At 36.1% G+C, this 24,619-nt stretch overlaps 1 protein-coding gene across 2 annotated transcripts in view; it reads left to right on the top strand.

Annotated features, from left to right (window-relative positions):
- The window catches only part of COL4A5 (collagen type IV alpha 5 chain), a 272,590-nt gene that overhangs the window by 162,890 nt on the left and 85,081 nt on the right, over positions 1-24,619 (top strand). For both annotated transcript variants that reach the window (XM_072816545.1, XM_072816544.1), the window contains exons 11-21: positions 258-293; positions 383-424; positions 584-676; positions 2,263-2,316; positions 2,415-2,471; positions 2,722-2,766; positions 4,709-4,762; positions 6,315-6,356; positions 8,342-8,474; positions 15,085-15,258; positions 15,557-15,640. In XM_072816545.1, the coding sequence (XP_072672646.1) occupies positions 258-293; positions 383-424; positions 584-676; positions 2,263-2,316; positions 2,415-2,471; positions 2,722-2,766; positions 4,709-4,762; positions 6,315-6,356; positions 8,342-8,474; positions 15,085-15,258; positions 15,557-15,640 (814 nt within the window). The remainder of the gene's footprint in view (positions 1-257; positions 294-382; positions 425-583; positions 677-2,262; positions 2,317-2,414; positions 2,472-2,721; positions 2,767-4,708; positions 4,763-6,314; positions 6,357-8,341; positions 8,475-15,084; positions 15,259-15,556; positions 15,641-24,619) is intronic.

The following is a 24,619-nucleotide window of genomic DNA, read 5'->3' as shown; positions in this document are numbered from 1 at the left end:
ACTGGTGTCACCCCTCTGCCTCTATTCACCCTTGCATTTCTTCCCCTGTCCACTTGTACGCTGTCACAGAAGTCTCCACATTCATCTAGTTTGTTAAAATCAATTCAGATGTGAGAAAAAACCAGGAAAATATTATTTTGAGGGGATTTTTCAGTCCTTGCTTTTTGTGAAACCAAATATTTTTTTGGAAACCGAATAATTTTTAAATAAACTTATTAGTGTATCCCTGTTTCCTTTTCTGTGTCTTCTATTCTTAGGGCCCTCCTGGTCCACCAGGACTTCCAGGACCAAAGGTAATTTTCTTTTTCTTTATATTTTTTATTTGGTGTGACTTCTTTTTGTTAGTGTCAATGAGATTTTAAACTAAAACCTCTCTCTTCAGGGGAATATGGGCTTAAATTTCCAGGGACCCAAAGGTGAAAAGGTGAGTAAAGAAAGAAATTGATTATTCAGCCCTCAGTTTTTTCCTTTCCTCATCATTTGAACTCATATTTTTGGTCCTTGCAACTGACTTAGCTTATATTTTATATTATTGTCTGTGTAAACTATGAAATATTACTTACTTGTTAAATCTTGCAAACAGGGTGAGCAAGGTCTTCAGGGTCCCCCTGGTCCTCCTGGGCAGATCAGTGAACAGAAAAGACCAATTGATGTAGAGTTTCAGAAAGGAGATCAGGTGAGTATATAGAGAGGAAATCAATGAACATTTTGCTAAAAAGTGGCATTCCATTAACATGCACTACAAGCTGGAATATAATTATATGTGAAGGTATTTTTAAAAATAACAAAGATTTGGGCAGCCCTGGTGGCTCAGCAGTTTAGTGCCACCTTCAGCCCAGGGCCGGATTCCGGAGACCCGGAATCGAGTCCCATATCAGGCTCCCTGCATGGAGCCTGCTTCTCCCTCTGCCTGTATCTCTGCCTCTCTCTCTCTATGTCTCTCATGAATAAATAAATAATCTTAAAAAAAATAACAAAGATTTGAGGTAATTAAATTTTTCAAAGAGCCTTATTGAGATATAATTTACATGCCATACAATTCACCCATTTAAAGTATACAATTCCATTTTTTTTGGTATATTCACAGGGTAGTGAAACCATGACTATAATCTAATTTAAAACATTGTCATCAGCCACCCTCCAAAACCCCATACCTATTTGTTGTCACTCTTCATTTCTCTCCAAACTCTTAGCCTTAGGCAACCACTAATCTAATTTGGCTCTGTAGATTTGTCTACTCTGATCAATTCACATAAGTAGAATCATATGATATATGGTCTTCTGTGTCTGACTTCTTGTACTTAGTTTGTTTTCAGGTTTATCTATATTATAGCATGTATCAGTACTTCATTTCATTTTGTGGCTAAATAATGTTCCCTTGTATGAATATACCACGTATTATTTATCCATTTATCAGTTGATGGATATTTGGATTGTTTGCATTTTTGGCTGTTATGAATAATGCATTCATGTATGAAATTAGGTCATGGTAAGGTCTATTGTCATTGTCCTGATGACCGTCTTCTCTATATTTCACTGATATACAAAGCGAAAGATGGTATTATTCTATAAACCCTTGTCGTGTTTAGAAATAATTATCTGATACCTAGGGTAGATGAGATCATACATATCTTTTATAGCATAGGAGACCACCTTGAACAAAGTGTGTACATTGTTGTTTCACTGAAATGCTAACTAGAAACTTAAGAATAAAGAACACATTGTACTGAAATTCTACCATCAATATGGATTGGGTCATTTAATTCTCTGCCAAAATGTATGTGTGTTATGTAACCCCTATATCTCCTAGTTTTAGGTATTCTTGCTTTTTTTAACAACATATCATTAAAGACTCCTAACTCAGAAACGAACTAGGGGTGGTGAAAGGGGAGGAGGGCGGGGGGTGGGGGTGACTGCATGACGGGCACTGAGGGGGCACTTGATGGGATGAGCACTGGGTGTTATTCTGTATGTTGGCAAATTGAACACCAATAAAAAATAAATTTATTATAAAAAATAATAATTTCCTTTTAAATGTTGTCTTTTTACTTATCTTAAAACTCAGCTTGTGCATACATTAGAAAATAACTGAAGAAAAGATAGCTCCAAATTCTTTAGCCCAGAAGATTTCAACTTTGAATTAGAAACATCACATCCTATTATCTTTGGTTATCCTGCATGAGTCTATAGTTCAGCTTGTTAACAGCGTCTTTAGCTAGCTCTAGTATTAATGTTGCTTTCCTTTCCCCTACTACTGCATAGGGACTTCCTGGTGACCGAGGGCCTCCTGGACCTCCAGGGATACGTGGTCCTCCAGTAAGTAACCTAAAATTCTTTAGTATCATTTAATGTAAATTGGTATTGATACATAGCACTCCATGAACCAGTGTAAAACTACTTTTGTGTGTGTACAGGGTCCTCCAGGTGGTATGAAAGGTGAGAAGGGTGAACAAGGAGAGCCTGGCAAAAGAGTAAGTGTTATGACTACTAATTTTCTTTGGAAAAGATTTTAAACGTTTGTGAGCGTGCTCGTGTACTTTATTCTTTCCTCTTAAATCCTACTTTCTTTGTCTCAAAATGTAATATCATTTATTTATTATAATATTGAAGTCTGAAATGTATACTTAATAATCCAAGGCAGGAATAAAGCTTGTTATATTCTTTAATCTCATACATCCTAAATAACAAATTTATATTCTTGCAATTATTTGAATCTTACAGGGTAAACCGGGCAAAGATGGAGAGAATGGCCAACCAGGAATTCCAGTGAGTAGATAAAGCTCATCCCCTCACCTAACCCCCCCAAATAGCAACACTTTTATGTGGTGGAGAGAAGCAGGATGGCAAACAGGCTCGGGGTTGGAAATAGTTACTATAAATGGAAGTGATACTATCTCTTTTGAATATGAATTTAAAATTTCTTTGTTAAAAAAATGAAGTTCAGACCTTAAGTCCGATTTATTGAGATACAACTTGTATACAGTAAAATGGACCATTTTCAATGTAAAGTTCTATGTTTTGACAAACACTTACAGTTGTAAAACCAGCTTTAAGGGCAGCCCGGGTGGCTCAGCAGTTTAGTGCTGCCTACAGCCCAGGGTGTGATCCTGGAGACCCCGGATCAAGTCCCAGGTCAGGCTCCATGCAGGGAGCCTGTGTCTCTGTTTCTCTCTCCCTCTCTCTCTCTCTCTCTCTCTCTCCTGTCTCTCATGAATAAATAAATCTTTAAAAAAAACAGCTTTAAAATAAAAAGTTCCATCACCCTCAAAAGTTCCCCCAGTGTTCTTTTGTATTTATTTTCTTCCCTCCCTACCATCCAAAGCCCTTGGCAACAATTGATCTGTTCTCCATCCCTATGATATTCCCTATTCTAGAATGTCATTTAAATGGAGTAATATTGTATATAGTTTTTTGATTCAGGATTCTTTCACATAGCATAATAATATTATGCTACTATAATAAATTGATAGTTCATTTCCTTTATTGCTGAGTAGTATTTGATTATAGAGATGTACCAAGATTTGTTTATACATTTATCCACTGGAGGATATTTTGGTTGTTTCTGATTTGGGCCATTATGAATAAAACTGCTTAAAACATTCACATACAATATTTTGTGTGAACATACATTTTTAAGATTGATTGATTGATGATAGAGAGAAAGAGAGAGAGAGGCAGAGACACAGGAGGAGGGAGAAGCAGGCTCCATGCTGGGAGCCTGATGTGGGACTTGATCCCGGGACTCCAGGATTGCACCTTGGGCCAAAGGCAGGCGCCAAACCGCTGAGCCACCCAGGGATCCCTGAACATACATTTTTAAATAAAAGTTATGACAGATCATTCTAATTACTACAAAATAAAGAGGAAAATAAAAACCTGCAAGGCTAGGAATATTATTCCAGGCAGACTCAGTAACAAGAGTATGCACAGAGATGTTAAAAGAGGTTTTCAAGGCCAGAAAATTTGATGAAATTTTGGAGACCATTTTGAAGGGATAATTCTTAACAAAACTGGAATTTGGAAGTAATAAAATCAGATAAATTGGTTTCCAGGTGATTTTGCTAAATAGGCAGTCCTCAATTTGTAAACTCTAGAATCACAAATTAATTTAACATTAAATAGTTTAAGGGGAGGTAAATTCAGGGCATTAGTTCCTGGCTTTTGGGGGAACAGTTGGTCTTTGTTTCATGATTTAGGCAGCTGTGATGGTCAATAATTTCCTCTGAGTGTTTTTGACAGGTATCTTCAGTGGAAAGACTGTTCTTTGTTTTCACTGGGAGAACTCAAGTCAGGTCAAATAAAGATAGTCACCAGACAGGTCAAATAATGACAACTGTTTGGGAATGGGTCTTTGAGAAAGCTCCAGCCCAGTTCTATCCCTTCCATTTGCTGTGAGTCTGCTGATTTTCACCTTGATTGTGAGCTGTTGGGTTTTCAAGGATACCATAGAGCTGAGGAAGGGTGATAGGACTAAAGCAAGTTAAAATGCTACTAAGTTCTGTGTTCTTATCAAGATTCAGTCATTTTCTTTTCCCCAACAAATACTTCCTGGATTGCTACAACTCTTTGATTAATTTCTAGTGTTCTAAAAAAGTTGACTCTGACCATTTTTGCCAATGTTCTTTGTCGCTTTTATGGAGGTGAGGATGTTTGGACTTCCTTACTCCACCATTTTTGCTGATGTCACCCTAATCTCTATGTTTTAAAGGGTTTACCTGGTGATCCTGGTTACCCTGGTGAACCAGGAAGGGATGGAGAAAAGGTAAGAATTTTAATACTTTGAAGTGACTGGTTTTATTCTAAACATAATCCTTTTCTCTCCCAAGGTTGAGCTCTAAATTAAAAAATTCTAAATAACTAGCTTTTGTATTCAAAGCATACATTCTTTATTCATCTTTTGGTGTTGCTCCTTTTTCTTTTGTACCGGTTCCTCTAAATTTTCATTCATTGTCCTAAATCACAATCCATGTGGTGGAAATACATGAAGAATTGTTTAACTTTAGCATTTCAATTGTGAAAAGTTGGTGCTTTTATTTTGAGCATGTATCGGCAAGACTTTTATTCTCCAGAAAGTGGTTTCAGCACTATTTTAGTGAGGTCCTCATACTAAAAAGGCTTGTACCTGTGAATTTAGGATGTCTCCACTAAAAATTTCCATTCTCTGTGCAATTATTGTCTGAAAGGCTGTGGCTAATTTTTTGTCAATTTTTTTTTCATTTGGCTATACAGCCTGACTGGAAGTCACTTATTTAGTTATCTATTTTAAAAGTGACTTTGAAAGAATGTATGAAGCACACATTTCCCTTATTTATAGCAGAGCACAAAATATCCGGTTTTCCAATCTCTGTGGTCTTTAATTGCTTTATATGAAAACCAATACTGAAAAGCTTTGTTTTGCAGGCAGGGAGGAAAAGGTGTTGCAAACCTGAATGTACCCAGAGGGTGTATATTTTAATGATGGCTTATTTCTAAATTAGATCCAACTTCAAGCTTGGACTAAGTGACACAGCTAGAATTAAGGAAGATAATAAATACTCAAAGAGTAGGACTTTTTTTCAAGTAGTAAATAAAGTGATAGGACTGAATAACTCTTTAAAGTAAAAGAAGCTTTTAGATAGATGAAAAGTTCCTATGAACAAGTCTAGAACAAGAACTGAGGGCTGAGAGAAACATCTATCCTTAGGTCTTGGCCAGTAGAATAACAGTTGCATACTGTGTTTTTCATGCTGTTGTAGTTACTGGTTAAGAGTAACAGTTTTTGTCTCTGAATTTGTCTTTCATTGGTTTCTGAGAGCTCTCAAAAGCAATTATAATTAATTAGCTGTTCCTGATTATAGTTAAGTCCATCAGCTCTAAAATATCTGCCACTAACGTAAATAACACTAAATTTATGCCCTCGACAAGTTTTATGAAAAAAAAATATGGCTACAAGTTAAAAATATAATGGTTTTCACTGATTCTAGTGGTGCCAATTTTTTTATTCAGTATCTTCTTTATAGAGTATTCATAATTTACTAGAAAATAGGAATCTTTAAATCAAAGGATGTTGCATCTAGAAATACCTTAGAAGTCTGGTCTATATAGAAGGCAGATAAGTTAATTGATTTGATCAAAATCATATAGCTAGTAAATCTAAGACAACATCACGGGTTTCCTAGACTTATTTCAGTACTGTCTCATTACCTTGAGTTGAATTTCTCTTTGAGATATTTTATTATCGATTCCTTGGTCTTCACGAAAGTTATGTTATGTTTTAAGGAAATGGATATTTTGGTGTAGTTTTTACTAATCTACTTTACACTTTTATTAAACAGGGCCAAAAAGGTGACATTGGCTCAACTGGGCCTCCTGGACTTGTAAGTTTTTATTTTAGTCTTCATTTATCAAATGTATGGATGTATTTTTATTTTTGTGCCTTGATATACTCTGTTCCTTTTCCTCATAGAATACAAAATTCCAAGTCATTAATTAGTAACTTTTACTGGCTTAAAAGCCTACATCTAAAAACTTCAGTAATGTTGACTTCAAAGTCTTTTTATTGTTCTTCCTATTACTTCTCCATAGTAAAGATCCAAAATTGTGGCATTGGGTTGTTTTGCATCATGAATGCCAAATTATTTCTCAAGTAACCAGCAGGTGGTGCAAGTGTTGCTTATAAAGTTTCAATAAAAGAAATTTTGGGAGCTAAGGATTGGCCCTGCAGAGCTCTGGAAAGATGGATTTGGTCTCAATAGATTTTTCCAATTGTAATTGTCTGATTCATACCTCTTTCTTCCCTGGGTATGTGCTTTTAGGGGCTCTTAATCAAATGTTGGAAACTGTTCTATGAAAGAATAATTAGGAGGTTTGCAGATTTTGTCATGTTTGCATTCACCATGAAATTTAGGTCAAATATATTTCCAGTGTTAATAAGAATAAAATATTATTGCTACATTTTGTCATATTTTTGGTTGAAATTTGGTAAGACTCTTGGTTCTATACTGCATTGAATCTACAAAGATGCAAATGTCATAAAGTCTGTATGTTCAGACATTTGAGTAACATTAATTCTTTCTGTCCATAGTCTCAGGTATTGATACTTAGTAATTAACAGATCTAATGAGGATATACTTAGAGACCTTATTTAATTTTTACTCACTTTCATTTTAAAATCAAATACTAGATCTCTAAGAAATAGTTTCTTTATAAAATGAGATAATAACATTTTGATAACTATCAGAAGTGGAAATTTTGAGAGTGCAGTCCTATCCAGCAGCCTCACTATCCCTTTTGAACTATATCTCCATTCTAGGTCCCACAACTTCCAGTCTCCTTTTGTCTGAATATTTCTTATATCCAATAGAGCCTGGATGAAACATTGCACTTTTCCAGTAGGTGTTGCTTTGTACTTCAGTCCAACAGGCTTTTAAATCTAAAGCTTAATTATCATTATAGCTCTATGAGATTAATTTCTTTATATTTCAATTATTTAATATGAACGTCTTTAGGCACTAAGATTCTAAGAAGACCAAGAGAAAAGGAATAAGTTAGTTGATTCTAATCAATAAAGCCCTCCTGAAAGTGATGAGTTTGTTTCATTTTGTTTTCGAGGAAGAAAGAAGTATGGGTTGATAAAGGGAAAGATTGGAAGAAGGCATTATAGATATCTGAAATGGCATATTCAGAGCAGAAGATACATGTGCAAGATACATGAAGCGGTTAGAATCAGACAGACCTCACTCTCCTAAAAATTCACTGCTAGAAATAACAGGAGGTGAAATAGGTGAGAGAGGTATTGGAAGTGAGACGAGATTTGACAAAGTCCAGGGTGAAAAGTAGCATCAGACATAGTAAGAAGTAGTGAGCAATTTTGAGTCCTTAAATAGGATAGCTAACACAAAGAAATTGATTTTTGGGGAAGTATATCCTAGCAGTAGATTTGGATTTAAGGGGAGAAGCTCAGAGGTGCTTCTGCTAGTCCAAGTGTGAGATGGAGATAGTAGCTGTGGCAACAGGAAAGAAGGAAGCAAATTAGAGAGACATTTTCAGTAAAGAATTATCAGGCTTATGTATTTGGAATGAATTGAATGTGGTAAGAGACATCAAAAATAATTCTAGCTCTGTAAGCCTGGGGCTCAGGAGGGTGGTAATATTATTACTAGTATTAAATAGTTTATAATCAGTTGAAGGATAGGAGTGATACAGAATGTGACTCATAATCTGTGAAGCAGTCTTAATGATTTTGCATTTGAGAGCTTTGTGAAAATGATGGCACTGTAATTGTATGTAGCCGCTAGGTTATTTTTAGGAGAACAGGGCTTTTCCTCTTTGAGTTCATTTATTTTTTTCTTTCATAATAAAGGTAATTCCTAGGCCTGGGACCGGTGTAACTGTAGGAGAGAAAGGAAACATGGGGTTACCTGGCTTGCCTGGAGAAAAAGGAGAGCGAGGATTTCCTGGAATACAGGGTCCACCTGGCCTTCCTGGACCTCCAGGTAAAGGAGACTGTACTTAATGTTCTTGTGTTTATGGCATCTTTACTAATCCACATGTCCAGTATTATCATACTAGTTCCAGGATGAGCATGGCAGTAGAGGACATGAGTATTTTTTAGTTGACAGAAACTTCTCAAATCTTATATAGATTTTCTCACCAAACTTCTCATTTCTACTTTTTAAAAAAAGCCTAGTCATTTCTACCTTTTGTTACTAATAAAGTGCAATGTTTCTGTGATTCAAAAATTAATCATTAAGTTTTTCATGCTGCTATGGAAAGGGATGCTATTCTAATGCCTATTTTTATAAGATTTACTGTATTAAAATAGTAAATGGCGCTATTCACTTAAAAATCCAGAAATATCTACTTAAAAATCCCCATAGTGATTTTGCTTTGTAATAAAATTTGAGGGCTCAGGAGTGAGCATTATATCATTCCCTTGTTGAAGATACACAACATAGTAGAGCATTTCTGTTTTGGCCATGGACTAAGTACTACTCTTGTCTAGCATGTTTATTTGAATGTTTTCTAAAAAGAAGTGATGGTATGGATTTATGTAAAATATGAAAAGGCATCTAGCATAGCACCTGGCAAACATACATGTTTAATAAATTATTGTTCCTTACCCTTCAAAAATGTGACTTATGAATTATTAACATGATGAGTGACACTCAGTGATCCCCCCAAGGGGAAATAATAAATGTGGGTTTCATTTCATTCTAAGTATACACTTTGAATTTCTAATTTCAAGATAGTACACTAAACACCTACTATGTTTAGAAAATTCAGATAAGAAATTCTCCCAAGATGCAGCAAAAAAGTTATAGAATTAGATCATATGAAAGAAAAATTAAGAGACATAAAGGATAAACCTAGAAGTTCCAAAATTTACCGTGGAAGATTTCAAGAAGGAAAGAATGGGACAACAGGCAATATTTGTGAAATTAATGACTGAGAACGTCTGTTTATTGAAAGAAAACATGAGTCCCTATGAAATGGTATATGAATTACCAAGCAAGAATAAAATAATGATAATACACAAATACATAATGACATATTGTAGGGACATTTTAGAATTTAAGGATAAAAAGAAAGTTTTAAAAACTCTCTGAGGGAAAAGGCAGATTACCTACAAAGCAGCGAGAGTCAGAAGAATATAATGGAGAATTTTCAAAGTGATAAAGCAAAGTAACTATGAATTTGGGATTCTGTATTACATCAAACTGTCATCCTAGTATGAAGATGTAATGCTTAGAAAGTTGACTACCTCCAGGACTTCTCTGAAATAGTTACTGGAGGGTTTAGGCTAAGAAGGGAATGAATTCAGGATGAACCTGGGGGTGGGAATTGGTAAACTGCAAGAACCAACAGTTGGGAAAGGTATTTCGTGGAACTATAATTATATGCATTATTGCTATAGGATGTAGGAATGCAGAGAGAAGAGAGGGGAGTCAATGTAAGTTTTTTTGTCTTATTAGAGAGAATACTAATACTATTAACCTTATGTTTTTAGAAAAATAGAAGTTTAAGTACATAGGTTAGAATTTAGGTAATAACCACTAGAGAAGAATATAAATAAAATACATGACTTACACATCCTTTGAAAGAAAGAAAATGACCAAAAATCTTGATCTCCATCATATGAGTTAGAATTGGGACAAAACAGACACAGATAAACTTTGGTAAATAGAAAAATAAAATATAAGATGACAAGAAAAAGTCAAAAACAAATCAGTAACTCCCCAAAAATGTGAAAGGACTAAGTACTGATTAAAAGATAAAAACTAAAATAAAATTGAAATAAAAATATATACTGTGCGTAATAGGCCTATTTAAAGTAAAAGGACGGGGCACCTTAGTTGGTTAAGCATCTGCCTTAGGCTCAGGTCATGATTCCAGGACCCTGGAATTAGAATTGAGCCCAGCATTGGGCTCTCTGCTCAGTGGGGAGCCTACTTCTTCCTATCCTGCACCTCCTGCTTGTGTTCTCTCTGTCAAATAAATAAGTAAAAAATTTTTAAAAAGTAAAAGAACATAAAAAATTTTTTAATAAAGCAGTTGAAAGATATTAGGCAAATGCTATCTAAGAGATAGCTGATTTAACACTTCTAATATGAAATAGAATTCAATTCAAGAAATATATTAAAAAGGAGACATTTCATAAAGACATTTCATTTGGACAGATATAGATAAATTATGCCACAATGGTGTAAAAGTCATGAGACTTCATACATCTAAAAATACAGCTTTGAATGAATAGAGTGAAAACTGATAAACTGCAAGTGACAAATTGGTAAATCCTTAACATATTAAGGAAATAAAAAACAAATCAGGATATAAATGATTTGAGCAGCACAATCAAGCTGTGTATGTGGGAGAAAGAAAAGCTTTGTGCAGCAGAGAATATGCGTTCTTTTCAAACTTAAATGAAACATTTACAAAAATTGACTCTATTAGATCAGAAAAAATATATATTTTTTCTTTTTATTTTTTAATTTATTTTTTATTGGTGTTCAATTTGCCAACATATAGAATAACACCCAGTGCTCATCCCGTCAAGTGCCCACCTCAGTGCCCGTCACTCAGTCACCCCACCCTCCACCCACCTCCCCTTCCATCACCCCTAGTTCGTTTCCCAGAGTTAGGAGTCTCTCATGTTCTGTCTCCCTTTCTGATATTTCCCACTCATTTTTTCTCCTTTCCCCTTTATTCCCTTTCACTATTTTTTATATTCCCCAAATGAATGAGACCATATAATGTTTGTCCTTCTCTGATTGACTTATTTCACTCAGCATATTTTATTTTTTTAAAAAAGATTTATTTATTGTTAAGAGAGAGCACGTGCAAGTTGGGGAGGGGCATAAGGAAAATCTTTGAGCAGATTCCAACTGACTTACCACTGATCATGAGCCTGGTGTGTAGCTGGATCCTATGACCCATTAGATCACAACCTGAGTTGAAACCAAGTGTTGGATGCTTAAACAACTGAGCCACTGAAATGCCCCCTCTCTTAAAATTTTTTTTTTAAATTATATGCAGGCCATGCTCTGTGACCATAGTGATATGAAGTTAGAAATTAACAACAGAAGGCCCCAAATATCTTTACATTTGTATATTAACATAGACATGTGTAAACAACTCTAGAGGTAAGGAAGAACAGAAATGGAAATGACTGAATGCTAAGCAACCTTATATCAAAACTTATTAAACATAGCGAAAGTGGTACCCTTAATTTTTTTAATTTATTTTTTATTGGTGTTCAATTTACTAACATACAGACTAACCCCCAGTGCCCGTCACCCATTCACTCCCACCCCCCGCCCTTCTCCCCTTCCACCACCCCTAGTTCGTTTCCCAGAGTTAGCAGTCTTTACGTTCTGTCTCCCTTTCTGATATTTCCCACACATTTCTTCTCCCTTCCCTTATATTCCCTTTCACTATTATTTATATTCCCCAAGGTACCCTTAATTTATCACAAAATTAAAGATACTAAAATAAATGAGCTAATTTGAAAAAATAATAACTGAAATAAGCATAAACAAAATAGAAGGAGAAACTTGATAAAGGTAAAAATAAGAATAAAATATGATCAAGAGGAAAGCAAGAGAAGGCATAAATAATACCAACAAAATATTTTAATCATAGCTACAATTAATTTTTTTAAATTACAAGAAAACTATAAAACCCTATCAATATATTGGAAATTCTAAATGAAATATGCATTCCTCATGAAACAGAAAACACACATTACTAAAATTTTCCTGAGAAAGTAAAAAACGGGAATGCCTGGGTGGCTCAATGGTTTAGCGCCTGCCTTCAGCCCAGGGCGTGATCCTGGCATCCTGGGATCGAGTCCCACGTCGGGCTCCCTGCATGGAGCCTGCTTCTCCCTCTGCCTGTGTCTCTGCCTCTCTCTCTCTCTTTCTCTCTCTCTGTCTCTTATGAATAAATAAATAAAATCTTTTTTTTAAAAAAAGGAAAAAGTAGATTACTTACCATGGAAGACTTGGAAATGTTAAAGAATTCCATGAAAAAGAATTAAATGAATGGTTATATAATTTGTGGGTGAATTCTACTAAGTTTTTTTTAAAAGATTTTATTTAGGGATCCCTGGGTGGCGCAGCGGTTTGGCGCCTGCCTTTGGCCCAGGGCGTGATCCTGGAGACCCGGGATCGAATCCCACATCGGGCTCCCGGTGCATGGAGCCTGCTTCTCCCTCTGCCTGTGTCTCTGCGCCTCTCTCTCTCTCTGTGACTATCATAAATAAATAAAAATTTAAAAAAAAAGATTTTATTTATTTATTCATGAGAGACACAGAGAGAGAGATAGGCAGAGACACAGGCAGAGGGAGAAGCAGGCTCCATGCAGGGAGCTCAACGTGGGACTCGATCCCGGGACGCCAGGATCCCACCCTGGGCTGCATGCAGCACTAAACCGCTGAGCCACCAGGGCTGCCCGTGAATTCTACTAAGTTATTGGGTGAATAATTCTGATTTTTTACAGACTTTTTCAGAACTTTTTTTTTAGAAGAACATTTAATTTAATAGCATTGATACCAAACCACCAAGGAGATAACACTAGAAATAACTATAGTTCAATCTCATTTATAAGTGTAGAAACAAGTATCCTAAATAAAATATTAGCAAATCAATTCAGAAGTATATTAAATAATATGATGATATGACCAAGTAGATTTTACCCTAAGATTTCAAGGATGGTTCAACATTACTATAACTGCCTACATTGACAGATTAAAAGAGAATAGGCCAATATTTGCAAAGAAAACAGTCAATAAAATTCAATACGCATTCATTTTTAAAAGGTAAAGAAGTTATCAAACTAAGTTTAAAAGGGAACTTGATGAAGCTGTCTGCTTCATACAGGAAGTACAGGACTGTACAGGGAATGTCATACTTTGTCATAATTTTGTGGTGAAACATCAGGAACATTCCCATTCAAGTCAAAAATAAGATACATGTACTCAGAGTTGCCTATAGTGTTTGTCCTTGAACTGGAGAGACCAGCCAGTACACTAGGTCTGGAAGAAAAAAGAGGTGTAAGGATGGAACAAAACCACAAGCTTTAGTTATTCACAAACTTTATTATAATCTAGCTAGAAAATCTAAAAGAATCAAATGACAAATTACCAGAATTTCAAACGTTTGCAAAGTGGCCAGATATGATAGTTGAATACTTAAATAATTTGCCTTTCTCTTCACCAGCAATAAAAAATAAGAGAAAAAAATCCAGTTAACAATAGTAATAGCAGTAAAATTCATTGGGGTAATCAAATAAACCCATGAATAAACCAAAGATGTATAAGACCTTTTTTCAGAATTCTGTAAAATATCATTAAATAATATAAAATTAATAAATAAATGGAATGATATGTTTAATTTCTTGATATGAGAACTCAATATTATAAACAGGTGATTCTTCCAAAATTGAATCTATTTTCTTTAAAAGATGTTATTTATTTGCTCATGAGAGACACAGAGTCAGAGACACAGGCAGAGGTAGAAGCAGGCTCCCTATGGGGAGCCTGATGCGGGACTTGATCCCAGGACACAAGGATCATGATCTGAGCCAAAGGCAGACGCTCAACCACTGAGCCATCCAGGTGCCCCAAAATTTAATCTTTAAATTCAAAATTGTCTCATTCAAAATTCCAGTGTTGTTTTATTTTTTAAGATTTTTATTTATTTATTCATGAGAGACGAGAGAGAGAGAGAGAGAGAGAGAGGCAGAGACACAGGCAGAGAAAGAAGCAGGCTTCATGCAGGGAGCCTGACATAGGACTCGATCCCTTGTCTCCAGGATCACACCCTGTGCCGAATGTGGCGCTAAATGGCTGAGCCACCGGGGCTGCCCTCCAGTGTTGCTTTAAAGTGAAAGTGACAAACTGATTCTAAAATGCATTTAGAAGATAAATTTCTGAGTCTAGTAAATATGGTTTTTAAAAAGAACAAAGATGGGTATATTTTCCTTAACAGTTTTGAAAATGTTACTCAAATAGGGGTGGTAGAAGGGGAGGAGGGCGGGGGGTGGGAGTGAATGGGTGATGGGCACTGGGGGTTATTCTGTATGTTAGTAAATTGAACACCAATAAAAAATAAATTAAAAAAAAAAGAAAATGTTACTCAAATTATATATAATTATATAGTTATTTTTATTATTATAAAAAGATATGTTCATGGTATAAGAATAGATAGTGGAACAGAAGAATGTCCAGAAATAGAGCCATGTTTACATGAGAACTTTGAGGTGCCTATTTTTCTCTTGCTAATGCCTTTCTAGTATTTCTTAGATTAAAAAAGATCATAGCCTCAAAAAAAAATCATACGATCAAATAAGAGCAGGTAGAGGGTTATTAGTACACTTCCAAAAGTAGTAAAGCTACCTTAAATTATTCTTTCTTACACTCAAACTGGTACTTACATTATTTAAAACTTTTCATGCTTTTCCAGATGTTGATTCTCATAGAAAATATAGAAACATAACTGGAATTATACATTAAAGGAAGATCCTATTATTTATGTCTCATTGAGAACTAAAGTAGTATCTCTAAAATAAGATCATTTTGATCACCTTAATTTTTTTTAATCTTAGGGACTGCAGTTATGGGTCCTCCTGGCCCCCCTGGCTTTCCTGGAGAAAGGGGCCAGAAAGGTGATGAAGGCCCACCTGGAATATCTATTCCTGGATTTCCCGGACTTGATGGGCAGCCTGGGGCTCCTGGACTTCGAGGGCCTCCTGGCCCTCCTGGCCCTCACATCTCTCCTAGTAAGCTATACTTTTTCCCTAAATTCTGTGGTTTTTGTTTTGTTTTCATTTGTAAATAGATCCAGCTGAAGATTGGCATTATTCCACTGCTTCTTCTACTTTTGATTTTTGGTAATTCTTTGATGCTTAGATTTTCTCTTCATATTATCACCAATATTATATCTTCTTTTTGCTTATAGGTAGTTGTATTACTGCAGAGAAGTAACTGAAAATAGATCTTTTTTCTAGCCTGTCAACTTTCTTTTTGCTTAGTCTTCTGGATATTTCGCAACAATTAGCTTGCTATCCTTTATCTTAGGTGATGAGATATGTGAAACAGGCCCTCCAGGCCCTCCCGGATCTCCAGGTGATAGAGGACTCCAAGGAGAACAAGGAGTGAAAGGTTTGGCTCTCCCTGCTCCCCCGCAGTCATTCCTTCATTCCTTCAGATCTTCAGCCAAATGCCACATATCTTCCACTCTACCTCATCCACTCACTCTCATGGTCTTACTCATAAGACCATCTCATTACCAGTAGTGCATACTTCCATAATCTTGATTTCATGAATACCATTTTCTGACCACTTTATCCTTTCTAGCTCACTACCTATAACCTGACTCCAATATTACTTCAACCTCACTGATACCTGCCAACTTTGACTCTCCTTCAACCTTTTGATGTCCTTTCTTCCCTCTTAACCTATAAATGCATGATCAATCATTGTAAACAATCCCAAACATAAAACCTTGCCTCCTTTGCTCTCTTCTCACTTCATTATACACACTTGGAACAAAAGCCTGGTTTTGGTACTTCTAGATTACCACATCTTCTAACCCTACACCTGCTCTTTCCTCCTCAAATTTTTAATACCTCCTCTTCCATTCTCATTTTAAGATTGTGACCTGCTTCCTCTTTCATTGACCAACTGAAAAAATAACAGAATTTTCACAGATTGCCACTACCACATTCACCTACCTACATGTATCTATGCACATATATTCTACCTTCCTGCCTATTACTGTTACTATTCCAATCTAAAACCAATTCTTCTATTTGTACAATAAATTCCATTCCCTCTTGTTTTCCCAAGGATTTCATTCCAGAAATTCCTGCCTCTCCCACATCATCAGTTTTTCCCTTTTACTGGGTCACTTCCAGGAGCATACAAATATACCTTTTTTCAGCTATATAAAAAATACCTTATCATAATCCTACTTCCCCTGCCAAATCCTGCTCTATTTCTCTGCTCCCATTGCAGCAAAACTCCAGAATTTTCTACTCTTTGTCTCTGGATACTATTCACTTCAATCAAGACTTTACTGCCCTAATCCACCACTCCATAGATGCTATTTTTTCCAAGTGACCAGCAGCCTATACTCTGCTAATCCAGAGTATCCAGTTTTTTACTATATTTTTCCATTTTTTGACACCTTCTTCACTTGTTCTGATTTTTTTTATACCTCCTTGGAATATTACATCTATTAGATATAGAGGTAGTGATAGAGATTGACATGTCTACATTATCTATCATCTATCTATCTATCTATCTATCTATCTATCTATCTATCTATCTAATCATCTATCTATCTAGATTGATATAGATACGGATATATAGATATCGATAGCCCGTTATATATTTGTCTCTCTATATATTTCATTCTCTTTATATGTATATCAATTTATCTATATAATCTCCCATGCAATTGCCATCTAAAACAAAATATATAACTTTTCCAAGACTTTAGAAGACTCTTATGTTCCCTAGTCAGCACTCATAAAGGTAACCATCATTTTATCCTCTGTCATACAGTAATTTGCCTAATCTTGAACTTTGTATAAATGGAATCATACCGTATAGGCTCTTTTGTGTCTGGTTCTTTTACTGAATATTATGTCTGTAGGATATACCTATATTTTTGTTTGTAGCAATCTTTTTCAATGCTCTTTGGTATTTATTGTATTTATATGTCTAAATATTCATTCTAATGTCAATGGATATTTGGTCTAAGGCTATTATAAGTAAACCTGAACGTTCTTATATATATTTTTTGTAGGATATAAGCATTCATTTCTGTTGTGTATATACCTGGGAATGGAATTGCTGGGTTCTAGGGGTAGGTGCAGGTTTTGTTTCCATAGATATCACCAACCATTTTCCAAAGTGGTTTTAGTTTCCTGTTACCTTATGACTTACTGATATTGAACATCTTTTCTTATAGTTCATATATTTTCTTTGTAAAATGCTTTTTTCCTATTTTTAATTGCGTTGTTGGATATATGTATCACAGCTATCTTCTCCCATTCTGTGACCTGGTTTTTTACTCTTTTTTTTGCATAAGTTATTAATTAAAAGAAATCCAGTCATTAATGTCTTCTTTCATGGCTAGTGTTGTTTATATTCTGTTTTAGAAATCTTTGCTTATCCCAAGAACCTGATGATATTTCTGTGTATTTTCTTCTAGAAGCTTTATCATTTTGACTTTTACAGTTTGATCTTCGAAGTGTCAAGTAATTTTCGTGTATAGTTTGAAGCAGGCATCAGTTTTTTCCCCATATATCCATATGACCCAGTACCGTATATCTATTTGATCCATATTCCCATATATCCAATTGACTCAGTATTGTAGTACAAAAGACCATCATTTCTCCAATGAATTACATTAGCACTGTTATAAATCTTACGAGACTATATATGTGTCTATTTCTGACCTATTTTGTTCATTGTTCTATTTGTTTCTCCTTGCACCAGTGCTAGACTATATGAATTTTGTAGCTTTATACTAAGTCTTGGCTTACTTTCCATTTCCATATGTATTTTAAATTTATCTATCCAACTTTTAATTTTGGAAGCCCTGAGCATTTTAGTCCTTGTTCCTCCTCTGTATTCGAACTCACTCAGTCACATGACTTTAAATACCACCTATTTGCCAATGACTTTCAAATTTATGTCTCCTGTCAAAATATAACTCTTTTCCTCTATATTAGTATATCCAACTATCTACCTAACATTTTAAACTTGACATCTTGATCAAGCTAAAGTCCTGATCTCTGCTACCTCTCCCCCATAATTTTACCACTTATGTCTTCCCTTTTTTAAATGCAGGCCTCCCTAGCCTTTTGGTTGCTTGGGCTAAAAATACATTGGAGTCATCTTTGATTCTCTTCTTTTGCATTCCATGTATGATCCATGAGAAAATCCCATTAGCTCTATTTTCAGATATATCCAGAATCTAACCAGTTCCCGTCTTCTTCATTTCCATCACTCTGGGATTAGCCATCATCTTTCCAAGATTACTACAGCAATAGCCACTTAAATGGTTACCCTATTTCAATCATTGCATTTCCATTCTATTCTCAATATAGCAGCCAGAGACATCCTTTTAAACTTAAGTCATATCATCTTGCTTTTCTGTTTACCTATTCTATTGGATTCTCATTTCACTCATAGTAAAAACCAGGATTTATGGTGGCCTATGTGACATTTTATTATACTTCCAATCACTAACCTGTGAACTCTCTGACCTGCTTCCCCTTCCTCTCTCTACTTAAACAATGTGGTATCCTTGATGTTTCTTAAATATGCCACACATGACCATTCTTTCTTCTTAGGATACTCTATACTCATTAGGTACATGCCCTTGCGTTAAGTTTTTTTTTTTTTAATCATATATCATCATCTCATTTGACCACACTGTTAAAATCGCAAACTGCTACCCATCCTTAGTATGTCCATTTGCATTTAACCAGGTGTAGTTTTCTATAAATATAACAATCTTTATTTTTTTCTTTTTTTAAAATTATTTTATTGGAGTTCAATTTACCAACATATAGCATAACACCCAGTGCTCACCCCGCCAAGTGCCCCCCTCAGTGCCCATCACCCAGTCACACCAACCCCCCACCCTCCTCCCCTTCCACTACCTCTTGTTCATTTCCCAGAGTTAGCTGTCTTTCATGTTCTGTCACCCTCACTGTTATTTTCACTTATTTTCTCTCCTTTCCCTTTATTCCCTTTCACTAATTTTTATATTCCCCAAATGAATGAGACCATATAATGTTTGTCCTTTTCCAATTGACTTATTTCACTCAGCATAATACCCTCCAGGTCCATCCACATCGAAGCAAATGGTGGGTATTTGTCATTTCTAATGGCTGAGTAATATTCCATTGTATACATAGACCACAGCTTCTTTATCCATTCATCTTTTGATGGACACCAAGGCTCCTTCCACAGTTTGGCTATTGTGGACATTGCTGCTATAAACATCGGGGTGCAGGTGTCCCGGCGTTTCACTGTGTCTGTACCTTTGGGGTAAATCCCCAGCAGTGCAATTGCTGGGTCATAGGGCAGATCTATTAACTCTTTGAGGAACCTCCACACAGTTTTCCAGAGTGGCTATACCAGTTCACATTCCCACCAACAGTGCAAGAGGGTTCCCCTTTCTCCACATCCTCTCCAACATTTGTTGTTTCCTGTCTTGTTAATGTTCACCATTTTCACTGGTGTGAGGTGGTATCTCATTGTGGTTTTACCTGATGGCCAGTGATGCGGAGCATTTTCTCATGTGCTTGTTGGCCATGTCTATGTCATCCTCTGTGAAATTTCTGTTTATGTCTTTTGTCCATATCATGATTGGATTGTTTGTTTATTTGCTGAGTTTAATAAGTTCTTTATAGATCTTGATACTAGCCCTTTATCTGATAGGTCATTTGCAAATATCTTCTCCCATTCTGTAGGTTGTCTTTTAGTTTTGTTGACTGTTTCTTTTGCTGTGCAGAAGCTTTTTATCTTGATGAAGTCCCAATAATTCATTTTTGCTTTTGTTTCTCTTGCCTTCATGGATGTATCTTGCAAGGAACTGCTGTGCCAAGTTCAAAAAGGGTGTTGCCTGTGTTTTCCTCTAGGATTTTGATGGAATCTTGTCTAACTTTTAGATCTTTCATCCATTTTGAGTTTATCTCTGTGTATGGCGTAAGAGAATGGTCTAGCTTAATTCTTCTGCATGTGGATGTCCAATTTTCCCAACACCATTTATTGAAGAGACTGTCTTTTCCAGTGGATAGTCTTTCCTCCTTTGTCAAATATTAGTTGACCATAAAGTTGAGGGTCCACTTCTGGATTCTCTATTCTGTTCCACTGATCTATGTGTCTGTTTTTGTGACAGAACCACACTGTCTCTTTATTTTTTTTTGTATACATTTTTGGAGTTCAAAATTTCCAACATATAGTATGTCACCCAGTGCTCATCCCGTCAAGTGCCCCTCTCAGTGCCTATCACCCAGTGACCCCATCCCCTCACCCACCTCCCCTTCCACTAACCCCTTGTTCGCTTCCAAGAGTTAGGAATCTCTCATGTTTTGTTACGCTCTCTGATTTTTCCCACTCATTTTTTCTGCTTTCCCCTATGATCCTTTTCACTATTTTTTATATTCCCCATATGAGTGAAACCATATGATTGTCCCTCTCCGATTGACTTACTTCACTCAGCATAATACCCTCCAGTTCCATCCAAGTTGAAACAAATGGTGGGTATTGATCATTTCTAATGGCTGAGTAATATTCCATCGTATATATAGACCACTTCTTCTTTATTCAGTCATCTAAAAATGGACAGCAAGGCTCCTTCCACATTTTGGCTATTTTGGACATGGCTGCTATAAACATTGGAGTGCAAGTGTCTCAGCTTTTCACTGCATCTGTATCTTTGGGGTAGATCCCCAGTAGCACAATTGCTGGGTCATAGGGTAGCTCTATTTTTAACTCTTTGAGGAACCTCCACACAGTTTTCCAGAGTGGCTTCACCTGTTCACATTCCCATTAACAGTGCAAGAGGGTTCCCCTTTCTCCACATCTTCTCCAACATTTGTTATTTCCTGTCTTGTTAATTTTCACCATTCTCACTGGTGTGAAGTGGTATCACATTGAGGCTTTGGTTTGTATTTTCCTTATGGCAAGTGATGCAAAGCATTTTCTCCTATGCTTGTTGGCCATGTCTATGTCTTCTTTGGTGAGATTTTTGTTCGTGTCTTCTGCCCATTTCATTATTGGATTGTTGGTTTCTTGGGTGTTGAGTTTGGTAAGTTCTTTATAGATCTTGGACACTAGCCCTTTATCAGATATGTCATTTGTAAATATCTTCTCCCATTCTGTAGATTGTCTTTTAGTTTTGTTGACTGTTTCTTTTGCTGTGCAGAAGCTTTTTATCTCGGTGAAGTCCCAATAGTTCATTTTTGCTTTTTTCCCTTGCCTTCATAGATGTATCTTGCAAGAAGTTGATGTGGCCAAGGTAAAAAATGGTGTTCCCTGTGTTCTCCTCTAGGATTTTGATGGATTCTTGACACACATTTAGGTTTTTCATCCATTTTGAATTTATCTTTGTGTATGGTGTAAGAGAATGGTCTAGCTTAATTCTTCTGCATGTGGCTGTCCAGTTTTCCCAACACCATTTATTGAAGAGACTTTTTCCAGTGGATAGTCTTTCAAGCTTTGTCAAATGTTAGTTGACCAAAGAGTTGAGGGCCCATTTCTGGGTTCTCTATTCTGCTCCATTGATATGTGTCTGTTTTTGTGTTAGTACCACAATGTCTTAATGATCACAGCTTTGTAGTACAACTTGAAATCTGACATTATGATGCCCCTGGCTCTGGTTTTCTTTTTCAATATTCCCCTGGCTATTCAGGGTCTTTCTGATTCCACACAAATTTTAAGATTATTTGTTTCAACTCTCTGAAGAAAGTCCATGGTATTTTTTTAAAATATTTTATTTATTTATTCATGAAAGACACACAGAGAGGCAGAGACACAGGCAGAGGGAGAAGCGGGCTCCAGGCAGGGAGCCAGATGTGGGACTCGATCCCGGGACTCCAGGGTCATGCCCTAGGCCGAAGGCAGACACTTAACCACTGAGCCACCCGGGCGTCCCAAGTCCATGGTATTTTGATAGGGATTGCATTGAATGTGTAAATTTCCCTAGGTAGCAGAGACATTTTCACAATATTAATCCTTCCAATCCATGAGCATGGAATATTTTTGATCTCTTTGTGTCTTCCTCAGTTTCTTTCAGAAGTGTTCTGTAGTTTTTAGGGTGTAGATCCATTACCTCTTTGGTTAGGTTTATTCCTAGGTATCTTATGGTTTGGGGTATAATTGTAAATGGGATTGACTCCTTAATTTCTCTTTTTTCAGTGTCATTGTTAGTGTAGAAAAATGCCACTGATTTCTGGGCATTGATTTTGTATTCTGCCACACTGCCGAATTGTTGTATGAGTTCTAGTAATCTTGGAGTGGAGTCTTTTTGGTTTTCTATGTACAGTATCATGTCATCTGTGAAGAGGGAGGAGTTTGACTTCTTGTTTACCTATTTGAATGCCTTTTATTTCTTTTTGTTGTCTGATTGCTGAGGCTAGGACTTCTAATACTATGTTGAATAGCACTGGTGAGAGTGGACATCCCTGTTGTGTTCCTGATCTTAGGGGAAAGGCTCTCAGTTTTTCCCCATTGAGAATGATATTTGCTGTGGGCTTCCAATAGATGACCTTTAAGATGCTGAGGAATGTTGCCTCTACCCCTACACTCTGGAGAGTTTTGATCAGGAATGGATGACGTATTTTGTCAAATGCTTTCTCTGCATCTATTGAGAGGATCATATGGTTCTTGTTTTTTTCTCTTGTTGATGTGATCTATCACGTTAATTGTTTTATGAATGTTGAACCACTCTTGCATCCTGGGGTTAAATCCCACTTGGGCATGGTCAATAATCTTAATGTACTATTGAATCCTATTGGCTAGTATCTTGCTGAGAATTTTTGCATCCATATTCATCAAGGATATTGGTCTATAATTCTCCTTTTTGGTGGAGTCTTTGGTTTTGGAATTAAGGTGATGCTGGCCGCCTCATAAAAAGAGTTTGGAAGTATTCTGTCCCTTTCTATTCTTTGGAACAGCTTTAGTAGAATAGGTATTATTTCTTCCTCAAACATTTGATAGAATTCCCCTGGGAAGACATCTGGCCCTGGACTATTGTGTATTGGGAGGTTTTTGATGACTGCCTCAATTTCCTCCCTGGTTATAGGCCTGTTCAGGTTTTCTATTTCTTCCTGTTCCAGTTGTGGTAGTTTGTGGTTTTCCAGAAATGCATCCATTTCTTCTAGATTGCCTAATTTATTGGCATATAGCTGCTGTAATACGTTTTTAAAATTGTTTGTATTTCCTTGGTATCGGTTATAATCTCTCCTCTTTCAATCATAACTTTATTAATTTGAGTCTTTTTTCAATAAGGCTGGTAATGGTTTATCTATCTTATAAATTCTTTCAAAGAACCAAATCCTGGTTTTGTTGATCTGTTCTATAGTTCTTCTGGTCTCTATTTCATTGAGTTCTGCTCGAATCTTTATTTTTTTCCCTCTTCTGCTTGGTGTTGGTTTTATTTGCTGTTTTTTTGTCCATTTCCTTTAGGTGCGAGGTTATCGTGTGTATTTGAGTTTTTTTCTAGTATTTTGAGGGATGTTTTATTGCAGTATATTTCCCTCTTAGGACTGCTTTTGCTGCATCCCAAAGATTTTGAACCGTTGTATCTTCATTCTCATTAGTTTCCATGGATCTTTTTAATTCTTCTCTAATTTCATGGTTGACCCATTCATCTTTTAGTAGGATGCTCTTTTACCTCCCGTGTTTGAGTTTCTTCCAAATTTCTTCTTGTGATTGAGTTCCAGTTTCAAAGCATTGTGGTCTGAAAATATGCAGGGGACAATCCCAATCTTTTGCTATTGGTTGAGACCTGATTTGTGATCCAGTATGTGGACTATTCTGGAGAAAGTTCCTTGTGCACTTGAATGTGTATTCAGTTGCCTTTGGATGTAAAGTTCTGTAAATATCTATGAAATCCATCTGGTCCAGTGTATCATTTAAAGCCCTTGTTTCTTTGGTGATTTTATGCTTGGAATATCTGTCATTTGCAGCACGTGCCAGGTTGAAGTCTCCTACTATTAGTGTATTATTATCTAAGTATGTCTTTACTTTGGTTATTAATTGATTGATATACTTTGTAGCTCCCACGTTAGGGGCATGAATAGTCATGATTGTTAGGTCTTCTTGTTAGATAGACCCTTTAAGTATGATATAGTGTCCTTCTTCATCTCTTACTATAGTCCTTGGGATAAACTTTAATTTATCTGATACCAGGATTGCTACCCCAGGCTTCTCTTGAGGACCATTTGAATGGTAAATGGCTCTCGATCCTTTCATTTCCAGGTTGGAGGTGTCTTTGATCTAAAATGAGTCTCTTTTAGACAGTAAATAGATGGGTCTTGCTTTTTTATCCAGTCTGAAACCGTGTGTCTTTTGATGGGATCATTTAGCCCAACACATTCAGAGTTACTATTG

Source organism: Canis lupus, chromosome X (assembly GCF_048164855.1).
Source record: "Canis lupus baileyi chromosome X, mCanLup2.hap1, whole genome shotgun sequence".
Taxonomy (NCBI): domain Eukaryota; kingdom Metazoa; phylum Chordata; class Mammalia; order Carnivora; family Canidae; genus Canis; species Canis lupus.
This window is presented reverse-complemented; position numbering and strand designations above follow the sequence as displayed.